Source organism: Physeter macrocephalus, chromosome 5, assembly GCF_002837175.3.
Source record: "Physeter macrocephalus isolate SW-GA chromosome 5, ASM283717v5, whole genome shotgun sequence".
In the NCBI taxonomy this organism is placed as follows: Eukaryota; Metazoa; Chordata; class Mammalia; order Artiodactyla; family Physeteridae; genus Physeter; species Physeter macrocephalus.
This window is the reverse complement of record NC_041218.1, coordinates 44,862,934-44,880,848: the sequence shown is the minus strand read 5'-3', so window position 1 is coordinate 44,880,848 and position 17,915 is coordinate 44,862,934. Positions and strand designations below refer to the sequence as shown.

General features: G+C 36.2%; 1 protein-coding gene across 6 annotated transcripts in view; it reads left to right on the top strand.

Annotated features, from left to right (window-relative positions):
* The window catches only part of BBS9 (Bardet-Biedl syndrome 9), a 448,864-nt gene that overhangs the window by 217,815 nt on the left and 213,134 nt on the right, over positions 1-17,915 (top strand). For all 6 annotated transcript variants that reach the window (XR_008617359.1, XM_055084928.1, XM_024129313.3 and 3 more), the window contains 2 exons: positions 2,732-2,904; positions 6,712-6,864. Coding sequence is in view for 5 of the 6 variants with exons in the window: in XM_055084928.1 (XP_054940903.1) it covers positions 2,732-2,904; positions 6,712-6,864 (326 nt within the window). In the remaining variant the exon portion in view is untranslated. The remainder of the gene's footprint in view (positions 1-2,731; positions 2,905-6,711; positions 6,865-17,915) is intronic.

The window sequence follows — 17,915 nt, the reverse complement described above, 5'->3', positions numbered from 1 at the left end:
GGGCAGAAGACCTAAACAGACATTTCTCCAAAGAAGATATACAGATTGCCAACAAACACATGAAAGGATGTTCAACACCAGTAATCATTAGAAAATGCAAATCAAAACTACAATGAGATATCATCTCACACCGGTCAGAATGGCCATCATCAAAAAATCTAGAAACAATAAAGGCTGGAGAAGGTGTGGAGAAAAGGGAGCCCTTCTGCACTGTTGGTGGGAATGTAAATTGATACAGCTACTATGGAGAACAGTATGGAAGTTCCTTAAAAAAATTAAAAATAGAACTACCATACGACCCAGCAATCCCACTACTGGGCATATACCCTGAGAAAACCATAATTCAAAAAGAGTCATGTATCAAAATGTTCATTTCAGCTCTATTGACAATAGCCAGGACATGTAAGCAACCTAAGTGTCCATTGACAGTTAGAAGATGTGGCACATATACACAATGGAATATTACTCAGCCATAAAAAGAAACGAAATTGAGTTATTTGTAGTGAGGTGGATGGACCTAGAGTCTGTCATACAGAGTGAAGTAAGTCAGAAAGAGAAAAACAAATACCATATGCTAACACATATATATGGAATATATATATTAAAAAAAAGGTTCTGAAGAAACTAGGCACAGGAAGGAATAAAGACGCAGACATAGAATGGACTTGAGGACACAGGGAGGGGGATGGGCAAGCTGGGGCGAAGTGAGAGAGTGCCATGGACTTATATGTACTGCCAGTTGTAAAATAGATAGCTAGTGGGAAGCAGCCGCATAGCACAGGGAGATCAGCTGGGTGCTTTGTGACCACCTAGAGGGGTGGGATAGGGACGGAGGGAGGGAGACAGAAGAGGGAGGGGATATGGGGATTTATGTGTATGTATAGCTGATTCACTTTGTTATACAGCACAAACTAACATACCTTTGGGAAGCAATTATACTCCACTAAAGATGTTAAAAAAAAAAAAAAAGACTGGAGTGAGGGAAAGAATGGGGACGCTCCAAGGGGAATGATATGACAGCAGAGAATACCAGGGTGTTTGCCATGCAGCATGGCAGGCATACTCAGTGTATTTTATTCCTTATATAATTGAAAAGAGTATGACTAGGGGAATGAGAGCAGATATATTCTTGAATTCTGGCTGAGGATGACAAATTGAAGTTAAAAACCAATTTAAAGAGGTAATATATTTATAGAATTTGTCAACGTACCATGGGGAATATAAATAAATATTTCACATGCACGTATTGTATTACCTTAGGCTCCTTAAGCAAAAAGACTAAAGGTAATTTTTGTACTCCCAACATTTCTTTCTTTATGAAATTGCACATAATAGTTGTTCAAGAAATGGTGAACTAAATAAAATAGGTAACTTTGATCTCAAAAAGTGTACAGTCTCTTTGCAGAGACTGAATATAATCATCTGGAAAGTTAAATAAGAGTACATGGTTGTATGTATTAAGTGCATAGTAAATTGTAGAATTGTCTATATAAATTCAGAGAAATGCAATGTTATGAGGTGGTTAAAATTGATAGATAATCTTTGGATTAATTGCTAAAGTTCCAATCCCTGCTCTGTTACTAACTGGCTAGTTGACCTTGCAGATTATTTAAACTCTTCTGTCGCTAGATTTATTCTTCTGTAAAATGGGGCTATTGTTATATAGTCATGGGCTATATAACAATAGGCTATAGCCTATTGGGCTGTTGAGGTTTAAACAAGAGAGTGAATGTGAAGTGCTTTAGATAGTGATTGGCACATATAATAAGGCTTCTATAGATGGTAGAGAAATAAAGGTTTCTTGGGGTAGGTGAGACTGAAGCCAGATCCTGAAGAATAGGTAGAGTTTAGACAATTGGGGAAGAAGGATATATATCATGAATTATAGGTCTGACATTAAATTGCTTTGTGAGTTTTGGCAAGTCTCTGAAATTCTCTGTGCCTGGTTTTCCTTCTTATAAAAAATGGGTTGTTGTAGTTATAGTGCTTGATGCATAGCTGGTGCTCTTATCATAGTTGCTCTTATCATAGATGTGGTTATTGTCACTGCTGTCATCATCATTGTCATCATTGTCGTCATCATCATCATCAGGGTAGGAGATAGACAAGACTTTGGCTGTCTTGGAGCTGATGTGTCAGGGAATGGAGGGAACCAAGATATATAACTGGGGAAGGGTCTTATTGCAAAATCTCTCTTCAAATGAAAGAACTGTTGGAAAAATAGAAAACTTTGATTATGATTACAGGGATTTAAGCTGGCTACTGTGTCCAGGATGTGGGCTTTCTATAGGATAAATTTTATTTCACGTCAATTTTTTGAAACAAACTAATGATACCAGGTTGTACTTTTGCAATGGCTGTTTTCTTACCTTTTTTTGTTATGTTTGTTTGTTTTTTACCTTTTGAGTAAAGCTTTTTTTAGAAGGATCCAAATTTTGTGTTTTTACCATACTGAAACCTATTATAAGATACATAGTTAAAAGGACCGTGCAGCTTGCTGCTGTGACCACATACCTTTGGAATGAGCTTTGAAAATGTTAAGTTGTTGATGCAGAAAATCACAATAAGGCAGTAGAATTATTTTTATTAAGCCGGTAGAAATTATATCTATATTCCAAAAAAGAAATCTTTGTCCTTTTGTTATTCATGTCAGAGTTAGTGATAATTCATGTAGTTTCAGCTACTAATTATGTGTTAATAAGCCTTTTCCTTAATTATTTTTTCTCTTTAGAACGATATCGCATCCAGAGTGAACAATTTGAGGATCTTTGGCTCATAACAAATGAGCTTATTATCCGCCTTCAGGAATATTTTGAAAAACAGGGAATCAAAGATTTCGCGTGTTCTTTTTCTGGATCTATGCCCCTTCAAGAATATTTTGAGTTGATCGATCATCATTTTGAGGTGTGTATGATCATAGCCTGTATCATCTGTAATTTTTCAATATGTGAAAGAAATATGCTATAGAGGTAAGGATTCTAGTATACATGCTATTAGGCAGTGTACGTCAAGTTGTTATTCTTATGTGGATGGTGGGGTTGTGAATCTGTTCCTGCCCTCTCGCCCAGTTTGTGATCAATTGCAGACTTTTACAGAGTGGCTGCCTGGAGCTGTGGTCTGGCCTCAGAACAGAGCTGGTTTAATTCTCCCACATGGGGATTTAACCTTTGACGCCAATAACCCAGTGTTAAAACTATTTGAGCTTATTGGCAGCCATTGGGCTAACTAATTCTAGCAGGCCATAAATGAGGTGTGATTATAAAGTAAAGTGATTTTTCCTTTTCATTTTTAACAAGCACACCGGAACTTCTGCATCTGAATGAGGGTTAATCACATAAAATATTCTCCAGTATCTGGCACAATGAGTGCTTAGTAAATGCTGAATGATTAAATGTCTAATTTAATGAGATCTGACAGTGACTTTGTTGCCTGGATATGTTTGCATTTCTTCTTTGGAAGTACCTTCAGAGCTTGTGTTAGATTCTCTCGCATATATTGAGGGTGTCAAATCTTCATCCTTTGAAGATTGATTTGATATTTGGAAATAGGAGTCTTTTTTTTTTTTAAGAAGATGTTGGGGGTAGGAGTTTATTAAGTTATTTATTTATTTTTGCTGTGTTGGGTCTCCTTTTCTGTGCGAGGGCTTTCTCTAGTTGTGGCAAGCGTGGGCCACTCTTCATCGCGGTGCGCGGGCCTCTCACTATCGCGGCCTCTCTTGTTGCGGAGCACAGGCTCCAGACGCGCAGGCTCAGTAGTTGTGGCTCACGGGCCTAGTTGCTCCGCGGCATGTGGGATCCTCCCAGACCAGGGCTCGAACCCGTGTCCCCGGCATTATCAGGCAGATTCTCAACCACTGCGCCACCAGGGAAGCCAGGTGTCATGTTTTGTGAAAAAAATTGGACAATGAAAGTCATTGTTTTAAGTCCCATGTGTTAAAAAAAAATTCACCAGGCTCTTCTTATTTGCCTATAAGTAGACCCTGTAGGGAATTACAAAGAGGAATTTCAAAAAAATTTTGCACTTTATTTAAGGAAACATTGGTTCCCTAGAGTGGCTACTTTTTAAGGAATCAATAGGTTTTTGCATTTCAATTTGTAAACTATGGTGTGTGTGTGTGTGCGCGTGCGTGAGTGCGTGTGTGCGTGCACATGTGTGTGTGTTAGTGAGAGAGGATGAGAGAGAGAAAGAGGGAGAGGATGAGAGAGAGAAAGAGGGAGAGAGTGAGAGAGAGAATATGTCATGTAAATTGTCAGTCACATGAACATTCTACTTAATGTTCAATCCCTTGAACATTCCAAGAGCATTGTCTTTAACCTACAAATAAAGACTTCTTTGAATACAGTGTGAACATAAAGGGAAAATTTCAGTGCATACCATCCAATTGCAGATAACACGTCATTATCAAATAAATTGAATTTATTTGGGTCTTCCCTCATCTAAGCTGGTAATATTGTATAGGACAGTATACTTTGACCAAATTGTGGCACCAAAATCAACAGTTTGGGAAATATGTTTAGGTACTCTAAGTATTGAGAACCTTTATAATTCTCTAGGATATATCTTAAATTCCTGCTTCACTGTGCAAAACTGGGGTTCAGTGACTTATGGAAGAGAGTCCACAGAAAGATTATACTAATTACCTATTTGTAATATTTAAAATTGAAAATATTAGATTCTAATTGACTATGTTTGACATACAGTCCGCCTCCCTCCTCCCCGCCTTATTTGCTGGCTAGTAAATTCCTGGAGTTTCTACATCAGGGACATTTCCTTTCTGGGGAGGGACTTAGGGAATGTGGTGAACTATAGGCACTTTTGTTACACAGTTAAAAAGGGCATGCTTATACTTCCTTTGCTCTCTGGCCCTGCTCTACTTTTTTTTTTTTTAATATGACTTTAAACTTTGAATCAAGGTGGCTTTTGGAATCTAAGTCTCCCTTAGTGTAAGCTCCATGAAAACAGGAATTTTTGTCTGTTTTATTCATTGTTGTAATTCCTAGAGTCTAGAACACTGCGTGGCACTAAGATCAATGAATATTTGTTAAATGTTGAAATTCTGACATGTGAAAACATTTCAATCACCACTGTTTTGTTACACGTTCAAAGGAATGATAACCTGGCTGATGTCTCAGTTTTGAGAATATTTTAAAAATTTTTTGTTTCATGAATTGAGGAAAAAAAATATTTTAGCAGGAAATCATACAATTAAAAAGGTGAATTATTGATAACTCTAATTCTTTTTTAAAAATTTAGTTGTTATATCACTTAACTTTTGGTAATGAAAGTTTTTTTTTTTCTTCAAGAGAATATTCTTTGATTTAGTTAGCTACTTAATGCTTCTGAAACTGGGGTTAAAAGAAGTTAATAAAATTCCAAGTTTTTTTTCCAATCATGTGTCTGTTCTCCATACATGCACTGAAAAGGTAAGGAAGTTTGGTTTGATATCAGAAATGTAAACTATAATATGTTTGATTTCTGAACATTTTGAATATGATATTTACTTCAGAACTAGTTATGACTGTTTTGTTAAGTTGAATTAGCAGTTCATATGATCTGGGTTCATGGAGTATTCCCTATGACTTTAACTAGCTTTCTTTATTTTAATTATATTAAATTCAAAAGTTATGAGAAGAGTTATACTGAAAAGAGTCATTTCTGATTCTCATCCTCCCACTATTCAGTCTCCTCTTTGGAGGCAATTTTTGGTGTACATCTTCTTGTTACCTTTCTAGAACTATTCTATGCAGTCACAACTATGTTACTATATAGATTAAAAAAAATACGTGAGTGATATTCTGTATTTCTTTTTTGTTTTGTTTCATTCAATGCATCTTTAGCTATAATAACTATATAATAGCTATAATAGCAACAGAAAAAATCCTATAATGAATATCCTTGTGTGTACATTACTTTTTGCAAGCTCACCCCTGGGATAAATTCCTGGAAGTGGGATTGCCAGGTCAAATGGTGTATGTTTGAGAGCTATTTGTATTAACTTTTCTGTGAATTTTGCCCACTTTTCTATTGGATTGTTGCTCTTTTTCTTACTCATTTGTTTGGGTTGTGGTCCTTTTTCATCAATTTATAGATGCTTTCTAGGTATTATAGGCATGGTTTTTTGCCTCTGTGGTTATTGCTATTATTCTTTGCAGTTTGCTGTTTGTCTTATCACTTTACTTATAATGTTTTTCTCTGCTTTTTTTCTTAACCACGTAGAATTAAAAAAATTTTTTTTGGTTAGTAATTTTTCAGGGGTGTGTGTGTGTTTGTGTATGTGTGGCTTTTGACTTTTGATTTATAAAGATCTGTCTCATGCTAAGATTATTTTTAAAAATTTAATTTTCTAATGCTTTGTTGTGTTTAAACTTTTGATTCCTCTGCAATTGATTTTGCGGTAAAGGCTGGGGGAAAAATCCTTATTCCTTTTTTCCATTATGTATTTAATCAGTTATCACAAACATTTATTGAATGATCTATCTTTACCCCAATGACAACTGGGCCATTTTTACTAAATTTCCATTTGACCTATTTCACTGTTATCATCTATGTATTCATGTATCAAATATCACACTTTTAATTCTCTAAACTCTGTAACACACTTAAATTTCTTCTTTACTCTTTTCAAACTTTTATTGGCATTGCCAGTATCCTTACATTAGACACGTTTTGTTGTGCACATTTAACCTGAATTAAAGAAATTCTTCATTGTAGTTGCGGATAAATGGTGAAAAATTAGAAGAACTCTTATCGGAAAGAGCTGTACAATTTCGGGCCATTCAACGCCGGCTATTAACAAGGTTCAAAGATAAAACACCTGCTCCTCTCCAACACCTGGACACCTTGCTAGATGGAACTTACAAGCAGGTTAGTATAATAACAGTGATAGTTTTATACTACTGGATATAATTTTTTCCCTCACCCTGGAGTCATGTACCAGACTATCAAGATAAGGTATTTCTTTCGTATGTATTATGGAGCAGCAAATAGCACACAGCTTTAGAGTCAGAATTTAAAGTCAAGCTCTGCCACTTTCTAATTATGTGACCTTGTGTAAATTAGATTAGATCCGTCCATATTTTACTTCCCAGGGTTGTTGTGAGGATTTTCCATCATTTATGTGAAGCAGCCAGCTTAACGCCAGGCACATAGGATATGCTTGATAAATAGTACTATTATGATTAGTGTTATTATTGGACAATTCTTGGTACATCCCATAATTATCATCATAATTCTCAAATTGTCTTACAGAGCAATTGGATTACTCTTCTAGTTTTATGTCAATTGATGCTTTGAGATGGAATTCTTTTTTTAAAATTTATTTTATTGAAGTGTAGTTGATTTACAACGTTGTGTAAATTTCTGCTGTACAGCAAAGTGATTCAGTTATACATATATACATTCTTTTTCATATTCTTTTCCATTATGGCTTATCACAGGATATTGAATATAGTTCCCTGTGTTATAGAGTAAGACCTTGTTGTTCATCCATTCTGTATATAATAGTTTGCATCTGCTAATCCCAAACTCCCAATCCATCCTGCACCACCCACTTGGCAACCACAAGTCTGTTCTCTACGTCTGTGAGTCTCTTTCATAGGTAAGTTCGTTTATGTCATATTTTATATTCCACATATAAGTGATATCATATGGTATTTGTCTTTCTCTTTCTGACTTACTTCACTTAGTACGAGAATCTCTAGGTCCATCCATGTTGCTGTAATGACATTATTTCATTCTTTTTAATGGTTGAGTAGTATTCCATTGTATATATGTACCACATCTTCTTTATCTATTCATCTGTCATTGGACATTTAGGTTGTTTCCCTGTCTTGGCTATTGTGAGTAGTGCTATGAATAGTAGGGGTGCATGTATCTTTTTGAATTATAGTTTTGTCTGGATATATGCCTAGGAGTGGGCTTGCTGGATCATATGGCAACTCTATTTTTAGTTTTTAAGGAACCTCCATACTGCTTTCCATAGTGGCCACACCAACTTACATTCCCACCAACAGTGTAGGAGGGTTCCCTTTTCTCCATACCCTCTCCAGCATCTGTTATTTGTAGACTTTTTAATGATGGCCATTCTGACCGTTGTGAGGTGGTGCCTCATTGCAGTTTTGATTTGCATTTCTCTAATAATTAGCGATGTTGAGCATCTTTTCATGTGCCTGTTGGTCATGAGATGGAATTCTTAAATAGCCCTTTGTTCTAAATCAAAAAGTCTATTTTCTTCATTTTCCTGATTCGTCCTTCTACCAGTGGTTTATCATTTGCATGATTAGGGTGATCTGGGTCTCATTCTTAAGGTATTATGTCTTCAAAAACTATTCAAAATTATTATCTCAGGCTTGAAATAATAATTTTTAAAATTCAAATTTCATGGGTAAGGCCTCTGCCAGTTCCACTATAAAGAAGTCAGCTTTGAATAACTGCATTATGTCTTCTCATATTTCTATACATTATCACTGATCTGTTTCAAAATCAGTGTTGGTGATATGAATATTCTGTTGATTTTTTTTTTTTTTTTTTTTTTTTTTTGTGGTACGCGGGCCTTTCACTGTTGTGGCCTCTCCCGTTGCAGAGCACAGGCTCCGGACTCACAGGCTCAGCGGCCATGGCTCACAGGCCCAGCCTCTCCATGGCATGTGGGATCTTCCCGGACCGGGGCACGAACCTGTGTCCCCTGCATTGGCAGGCGGATTCTCAACCACCGCACCACCAGGGAAGCCCTCTGTTGATTTATTGATTGAATTTTTTTGTTGAGATAGTTGTGTATTCCCATGCAGTTATAACAAAAAATACAGCTAAATCTCATGTATCCTTTACCCACTTTCTTCCAGTAGTAGCATTTTGTAAAACTATAGCATAATATCACAACCAGGGTATTGACATTGATAAAATCTATAGATTTTATTCAGATTTCCACAATTTTACTTATACCCATCTGTGGGTGTATTAAGTTCTATATAGTTTTATCACACATGCAGGTTTGTGTATCCACCACCACATTCAAGACACCAAGCAGCTCCATCACACAAGACTCCCTCATGTTGCCTTTTATTAACAGAACTCCCCTCCTGTCCACTGCTCTCTACCACATTCTGTTGTTTTTGAAAGAACGAATCAGGTATTTTTTTTTTATAGTTGGCTTTTCTAGAGGAAAGAAAAATAGGTTACCATGTAAACATCAATAAATGTATTGATAATACATTTGCTTCTTGAAATTTTCATGGTTATTTGAAAATTAGTAGCAATTTGAGGGACAGTCTAAAGCAATAGTAGGGTATTGGAAAGAACACTGGGCTTGAAGTCCAAAGACCCCAGTTCTGTCACTTATTAGCTATGCAACTTTTGTCAATTCCCTTACCTTCCCAGAACTTCAGTTTCTTTCTATAAAATGGAATAACTACTCACTGTGTTGTTACAAAGATTCTATTCCATAATGGATGTAGAAATGCTTGGTAAATTGTTCTACAAATATAGACTGCCAATTTCTTTTGTGCTGGAGCAATTATGTGACTCTTAGGTTAGTAGGCTCTAACGCTCTTTCTGTTCCAGACTTCTTTTTTCTCTCTTCGGTCCACTTTTTGTTTTGGTTTGTTTTTCATTTTCTTTCTTTTTTTCCTCCTCCTTCTTCTTCATATCTCTTTGATGACTTATCTCATTCTTAGGTTTCCTGCCACACCTGCACTTGGGGCTGAAGAAACGCTGAATCTTATCTTTACTGGTGCTGTATCTTTTTGTGGACACAATGGCAGAGGGGTCTTTAAAGGGGTTTGATGAGGATGCTTGATTTAATGCTTTCCATATTTTCTATATAGCAAGACTTTCTTTGTCTTTTATACATTCTCAGTTCTGGGGTTTATTTTTTTCTGCTTAACTCCAGGTTGGGTTTTTCCATGATTTTTAATATGGACAAGATGATCAAAACCATAGAGTTTCGCTTGAATCTATGTGTTGTCTCCATTCTTTTTATATCAAGAAAGAGAATGAACAAGCTTTTGTGGTATGCGGGCCTCCCTCTGTTGTGGCCTCTCCCGTTGCGGAGCACAGGCTCCGGACGCGCAGGCTCAGCGGCCATGGCCCACGGGCCCAGCCGCTCCGCGGCACGTGGGATCCTCCCAGACCGGGGCGCGAACCCGGTTCCCCTGCAGCGGCAGGCGGACGCGCAACCACTGCTCCACCAGGGAAGCCCTGAACAAGCTTTTGAAAGAAACATATGAATACTATAAGAAAGTTGACTTAGTTTTAATGCAATTTATTACTCAGTTTTATTATATATATTAAGATTATACAAAATGCTAAATTCTCGAGCTTAGTTCTTTATCATCTTCTCAGAAATATAATCATTTTTGTTTTTTTTGTGTCTTTCTAGACCTCTTTTCTTTGCATTCAAAAATAAAATGTTGTTTTGTGAGGCTCAAAAATTCATAAATAGTATCATACTATATGTATTAGTCTGCCTCTCTTTTTTGTTTTTCTTCCAACAGTATGTACTGGAGCTCTTTTCACACTGTGTCGATCTACTTCTCTATTTGTAATGGCTGCGTAGTATTTTGTAATCTAGACATTCTGTAGTATGGAAAAACACAGTTTATTGAAAGATAAATCTTAAAAATAGTTTTAATGCTGAGTCTAACACTGAGAAAAATCCCTTTTAGACAATTCTATTGTGACTAGACAGGTGTATGACATACCTCACTATCACATACCTTTGGTTTAGTGTAAACTTATCTTTATACTTTGCCTGGCTAGGGGGCAGATTACTTGGATGATTTACTTGGCAGATTAGCCAAGCCCATGAAATAATGATTTGTTCTAGAGCCTGCTCTTACTCTCCATGGCATAACACCATTGCATGAGTGTCACTAGATTTGTAAAGTGTTTTCCTAATGTGTCAGTTTAAAATTAGTTCTGCTACCTGTGTGGAGTCCTTGTTTTCTCATGTGCAAGGGGCTTTTAATTTTCTCTTTTCTGTGGATTTTAGTGCCACTTTAGTTTTAGTTGGATAAGCATTCTGAGCTGTGCATTGATAACTTTACTTCCTGTCCATTTATCACCAGGCATCTGGAAGATGCTATGTTGTCATCATCTAATGAAGTGGTGATAATTGGTTTATGTGAAAATAGAAGCAGAAGTCAGTATCCTCCGAAAACTAGTGTGTAAACTCTCTGAAGGCAGGGACCTTTTTTTTCTTTTGTCTTATTCACTACTATATTCTTAGCACAATACATTTCTTGTCACGTTATAGGTGCTTAATAAACATTTGTTCTAGGAGTGAATGCTTTCTTGCCACTAAGATAATTTCTTGAAACTGGATGTCTTGGATAAGGGCAATCCTACAAAGAACAGAGCAGCAGAGAATTCTTTCAGTTCAGGCTCATGAATCATTAGGATGATTTATTCTAAAATCCTCAAAAGCCACTAAAAAAATGAAACTCTTCTCGCTTCCTAAATAATATTGTTGGAGGACTCAGGTAAATTGCCATAGCTAGGAAGGTTTTATCGCTGAAAATTCTTGACTAAAGAAATCTTTTCTACTCCTTTTTTGTGAGTATGTGTGTGCCAAAGTTAAATATGAAATAATCATCTGTTGAAATATCTCAATGTAGATACAGAGGTTAAATTTCATCATATTGTAAGTATAATGAAAATTTCATCATATTCTAATTGTAATGAGAATTATTTGATATCTTTCGGTATTAATACCTGTCCAGAAGCATGAAAAGTTTGATTGTCTTCATTTTCCATTTACATAATTGTTGGGTTCTTCTCTTGGAAACAAAATTTCTTTCATAAAATGTATCCTCTGAACATTGAGGATAGGATGTAGAAATGTAGAACTGAGGAAGTTTGGGGGTCTTATGGGTGCTAGATGTCCAGGAACTGCTATGAATTCCAATAAAGTCCTTAGGACAAACTGAAAGTGAAGCCCAAGTCCCTTCATATACGAATGATTAAGCATTGCTGAGTTGGCTGTAATGTGAAATAGTTGGTATGGTATATTTACTCGTGTAATAGAGTTAGTGATGGTACGTTCATAGGTTCTGAGGTCAAAGTTTGGCTTAGTAGCTCTGCACTCAGTAATGATAGCTATTGTTATTTAGGAACCAAAAAGTCAATTTACCAGGTACAGGAGTAGGTAAGGTCAGGGTGGGAGGGCAGAATGGCTTCTGTGCCCTTGGTGTTTAGCAGAAACTCTGGGTACCACTAGTTTACATGGTGAGGCCAGTGAAGTGGGTCTCCAATCTTCGAATGACTTGGGATGTAGGTGCCTTTGAATCTGGTCCAGCAAGAGCCTGTTAGAGAAAGCCACTGCTTCTAAGGTTGCCGTTAAGACATCCAACATTGTTTCCTTTAAATGCATGCTAATAAATGTTCTAGGGTTTGAAGTGGCATATCTGACTTATTCTAGTATAATGATTAAGAACTCTGTGTCTAGAGACAGCTTACTTGTATTCCAGTCCTGGCTCTGTGACCTTGGGCAAATTACTTAAACAAAAAGAAAGCCAAAACCCTCCTAAACCTTGGTTTTCCCATCTGTAGAATGGTGCCTCCTTCATTGGGTTGTTGTGAGGACTGAAATGTGTAAAGACATAAATTGCTTAGAATAGTGCTTGGAACACAATAATCTCTCAACAAATGTTAACTACAATTCTGAGGATAGTTTTTCATCTTTATTTGACTAATAAGTTATGCCATCTCAAAAATGGTGCTATTCATTGATCAGAAAAAAGAAGTTATAATACATCATCTTTCTGAAACTTCGCTATCTGTCAGCATCACAAATCTAGATCTCAGCTAAGAATCATGAAGATCATGTATCCTCAGGGGCATCCCCAAACTCCTCTAGTGTAACTGCCTTGGGTGTTTGGTTCCAGAGAGGATACCAAAAGGAAAGGCGCATCAGGATCATGAGGTCAAGTGGCCATCTTCCCCAAATCCCTGATTGTTTCATCTGGATGTATTCTTAGAAGGAAAATTGCTCAATCAAAAAATATTTCTCACTCACACACACACACACCACACACACACGTACACATACATATTGCTTAGCAAAAATGTACTAAATTATAGTTACTCCAGCAGTATATAAAAATGTCTATTTTATGGGTATTATTGTTTTGATCTTTACAATTCTTAACTGAAAAAATAATTTGACTGTTATTTCAATCTTTCTTTCTTTGCTTACCAGTGAGATTGAACATTTAAAAAATGTTAATTGGCCATTTATCTTTCTTCTTTTGTTATTTACATATGTAAAACCTTTTGTTCAATAGTATATCAGATAGTTCAGTTTTTTCTTATTTGTGTATATTAAGAGTGGCAATCTTTTAGCACACTTTTGTCATGCATAAAAAATACCTTGTGTATGTAAGGAATGTAATCTCTCTTCATATGTAAAAGAAGTTTTACCAATTTGTCATTTGCCTTTTATTTTTATTTATGATGTTTTTTAGGCAAGTAAAATTTATAAAGTATTTACGTAATGAAGTCTATTCATCTTTTTCCTTTAGGTTTCTCTGTCTAGGAAAGTCTTCCCATGCCAAGAGTATTATCGACCTATAATTTATTTTAACATTTTTATGCTATTATTCTTTATATATACTTTTTTAATCCATCTGGAATGTATTCTGCAATTTAGTGAGAATCTAATCTCCTCGCCAAAAATGGTGAGCTAGTTGTCTCAGCCCCTGTTTACTGCATAATCCATTTTTCTCTTACTGAGCTGAAATACTACTTATATCATTTAACAATTTTACTGTATAGCAAACTACCCCAAACCTTAGTGGTTTAAAACAACAGTTCATTATTGTTCATGAGTCTCTGAATCAGCTGGGCAGTTCTGTTGACCTGGGCCATGGTTGGCTGTTCTTGTTTGAATTCACTCATGTTCTCTGGTTAGCTGGTTGCTCAGCTGGGGACTGGATGGCCTAGGATGTGCTTACTTACATATTGGCATTTGGCTCACAATTAGTTGGGGTGATTGTACCACATTCTCTCCTGTGTGGCAGGCTGGCCTGGGCTTGTTTACATGGTGGCTACAGGTCCCGGTGCACAAGTATTCTTCAAGGCTCTGCCTGTGCCATGTCTCTAATCCCCCATTGGTTTTGACCAACCCAGATCAAAGGGTTGGGGAAATAGACTCTGCTTCTTTATTTAAGGAGTCGAGAACCATGGGCATTTTTACAATTTACCCTAATTCTAAATGAGCATATACTAAATTAGCAAAATGTTTTGAAAGATAATTTTTTTCAACCTTTCCTAATCCTTGAACTTAGGTTTTCTATACTTTTAACTTTGAAACCTAAATTTTTGTTGTTATTAAAATTTTATTAATTCATAATCAGTTATGGTCTATGGATTTTAAAGATAATTTCTCTTATAATTAGATTTGTCAAGAGTTATTTAAAGCAAACAGAGCATCTGTGCTGTTTTCAGGCTAGTGAAACTGCCTGAATACTTGCCTATGTGCTTAGTTATGGTCAGTTGTTTCGGGGGTGGAATCTGTTATCTAGTCTCCTTGTAGGTCCCCACCATAGTCCTGTCCAGGGTGGGCGTTATGGGTGTGTGATCTATGTAGTCACAGAGCCCTGTGTTTGGTTGAATGCTCTGTGGTAGCCGTCGTGAAATTCTTAATACTTTTTGAACAAGAGGCCCCATATTTTCATTTTGCCCTGGGCCCCTCAAATAACGTAGGTGGTTCTTGCCCTGTTGGGATACTAACTAAGTTTTAATGAGTAGAACAAGACAATTGGGAGCTCAAATACAGAGTAGAATTCAAAGACATACTGGTTTTATTACCACTACCCCAAAACCACCTGTAAATTTCCCCAAAGATGAACAAAAAGGGATGCAGTGGGCATCAATGAGCTCCTCTGAATAGCTCAAAGGCTTCTTTCTGGGAAAGGCATCTTGGTTAACTGACAATGAAGTGACAAGGGTTATCTCATTTAAGAATATCATTCTGCAATTAGCTGTGTCTAGGCATGTTGTGGGTGGCAGCCTTTTTTTAGATTTCCATCCTGTGGGTCACTGGCTTCAAGATGCACCATGAATAGTTATGAGTTTTGGTGCACAAAGGGTTCAGCCAACCACTTTTCTCCTGTTTTTAACTGCAGGTTATTTCTTATATCCTTACCTTTGATTGGGCAGGAACCCCAAAACCACAGCACCACATTATACTTTTAGTACCATGCCTTTCCTGTATAGTATCTACTTACCATGACATCAGACTTCACTGGGGGCATCTACCAAGCACCCTTTACTGAAGTCATCCTATAGCTGAGGCAAGAGGGGAGGAGGACTAGGACTATCACTCTGGAAAAAGCATCTCGTGATTCTTACATGGAAAGGATCTGGTTTCCAGTGAATGAGGATTTTCCAGTTGCTCACCACAATTTCTATAATTTATTCTAGAATTTTGGGAAAAAAGTCTTACTTTTTGAAAGAACTTTCACCTTTACTTCTAGCTCTAGAGGCATAATGTTGAAAGAAAGTAACCGTGTCAAGAATTTCTTTTTTTCAGCAGTTAGAAACCTAAATTTCCTCATTTGGATAATTGGAATCCTGCTTTGTCAACCAACTGAATATATTTTTGGAGGACCTAAGAAAAAAAGTATGGGAAGAGAAGGGAAATTCATGTTTATTGAGCATATGTTGAGTCTGAGGTACAATTCGTTTATTTATCATTTTATACAGCCATCTTGTGAGGGTGGCATTCTTGTTTCCATTTTATGGATGAAGATCTTGAGACTTACAGCAGGGTTAAACAACCTGCTCAGTGTTACACAGTTATTAAGCCATCTGTTCCAAAGTCCATGTTTTAGTAAGTCCTGTGGCATTTTTACTTCAATTATTTCCAGGTGGGAAATAGACATTATAGGTTTTCATTAGCAAAACTACAGTCAGGTTGAAGAAAAAGCAGATTTGTTCAAAATATTTGTATATATTTATGATGTGTATATGTATATATTCATTATCATCCAATATTCATTATATATACACCTATCAGAAGGTAACAAAATTTTCTGGGGAGTTCCCCAAATGTGTCTTACATCGGAACTTGGGTATCAGAGGAAGAGGTGAGTTTGTTAATTTAACTGATACTGAAGTTCAGTTTCTTTGCCATCAAATGCTAGTGCTTATTGCATTTGGCAGAAAAGCTTTGGAAAATAAGTTCTCTGATGTTATAAAATTTTCACATGTATTTGTTTGTCAAAGCAGGACTCGTTGGTTGAATTGAAATAGGGGAAATTTAGACTTACCCTATGGTTTGGCTGTGTTTTGATGCTTTCATGTGTACTAAGATTTTTTTTTTTTCTCTGCTTGAACACTAACCCTCTGTTGTAACAGGGGAAAAGTGTTTACTAATCTAAAAGTTTAATTGTGTCAGATGGCATATGTGTGATGTAATGACTGATAGCCATTAATGTTTTAGAAAGGCACTTGGCTGGTTTTTCTCTTCTGCAAAACAGAGGCTGTATTAGGCATAATTTTAAACAGAGATCCTGTGGTTTGGAGTTTGTTATTTGTTACTTTTTCTGTACTTAATACTTCCTTCTACTCTGTTTATTTGTGTGTTATTGATATATAAAAATCATTTTAAGTCACGCAAAAATCTAAGAGCTTTTTGGTCTGTAACTTTTTAAATGAGCATGATTTTGGCTGATAACACAAAGGAATATGTGATGAAACCATTCAGAGGCCTACTTTCCTCTTTGCATTGGCAAGTAAAAAACAATATGCTGATAGACTGAGAAGGAAGTATCAGGGATTTGATGATGTTGCTGCATTTGTTTTCCTTATAACCACTTAAGAGCTAAGAAGAAGTTCTTTCTCTTCCCAATGAGATGGAATAAACAGATGATAAAGGGAGCACAGAAAAATGTAACCATATGTTTGGGGATGTATGGGAGAGGTAAGTTAAAAGAATAAAAGGATGGGATGGCAGTAAAAAAATGGAGTTTGCATGTTTTCACCTTATAATTCTATTCTTGGATGTTTATCTAAGAAAATAGTTCACAAAGGAAAAAAAATACATTCATCAAGTTGTTCATTTACAGTATTAATCACCTTTGCAAGAAATTATAAATCAGCTTTCATTTCTTAGAAATGAAAAGTGAAAATGAAAATCAGATATATCATTTCTTATTTTAAAAGCTGGAATAATATAAAACATTTTATTTTATTTTATTTTTTATTATTTTTTAATTTATTTATTTTTGGCTGCATTGGGTCCTTGCTGATGCGCACGGGCATCCTCTAGTTGCGGCAAGCAGGGGCCACTCTTGGTTGCGGTGTGCAGGATCTAGAGCGCAGGCTCAGCGGCCATGGCACACGGGCTTAGTTGCTCCGCAGCATGTGGGATCCACCTGGACCAGGGCTCGAACCCATGTCCCCTGCATTGGCAGGCAGACTCCTAAACACTGCGCCACCAGGGAAGCCCCTAAAACATTTTAAATAATTGGAAAGAGCAGATTAGTATATAGCAAGTTTCCAATAGATGTATCTATAAGATGAGTGTGCAAAGATTTGCAAGGAATACAAAAAAAAATGATGTACATTTGTTTTAGATGACTTTAAATTCTTAAATAATTAAAAATTGTTATAATCATAATTCACAATATGTGAATGTACTTAACACTACTGAACTACACTTAAAAATACCTAAGGTGGTAAATTTTATGTTCTGTTTTACCACAATTAAAAAGAATAATAACTTTTTGAAAACTGGGATGTGGTCAGAAACTCCTGGTTGTCATTGGTTTTCTATTTTTTTTCTTTTTGCAGTGTAGGCTAAACATAACTTTTTCTTTTTTTGAACAGACCTATGCACTTTTATTTTTAACATCTTTATTGGAGTATAATTGCTTTAAAATGGTGTGTTAGTTTCTGCTTTATAACGAAGTGAA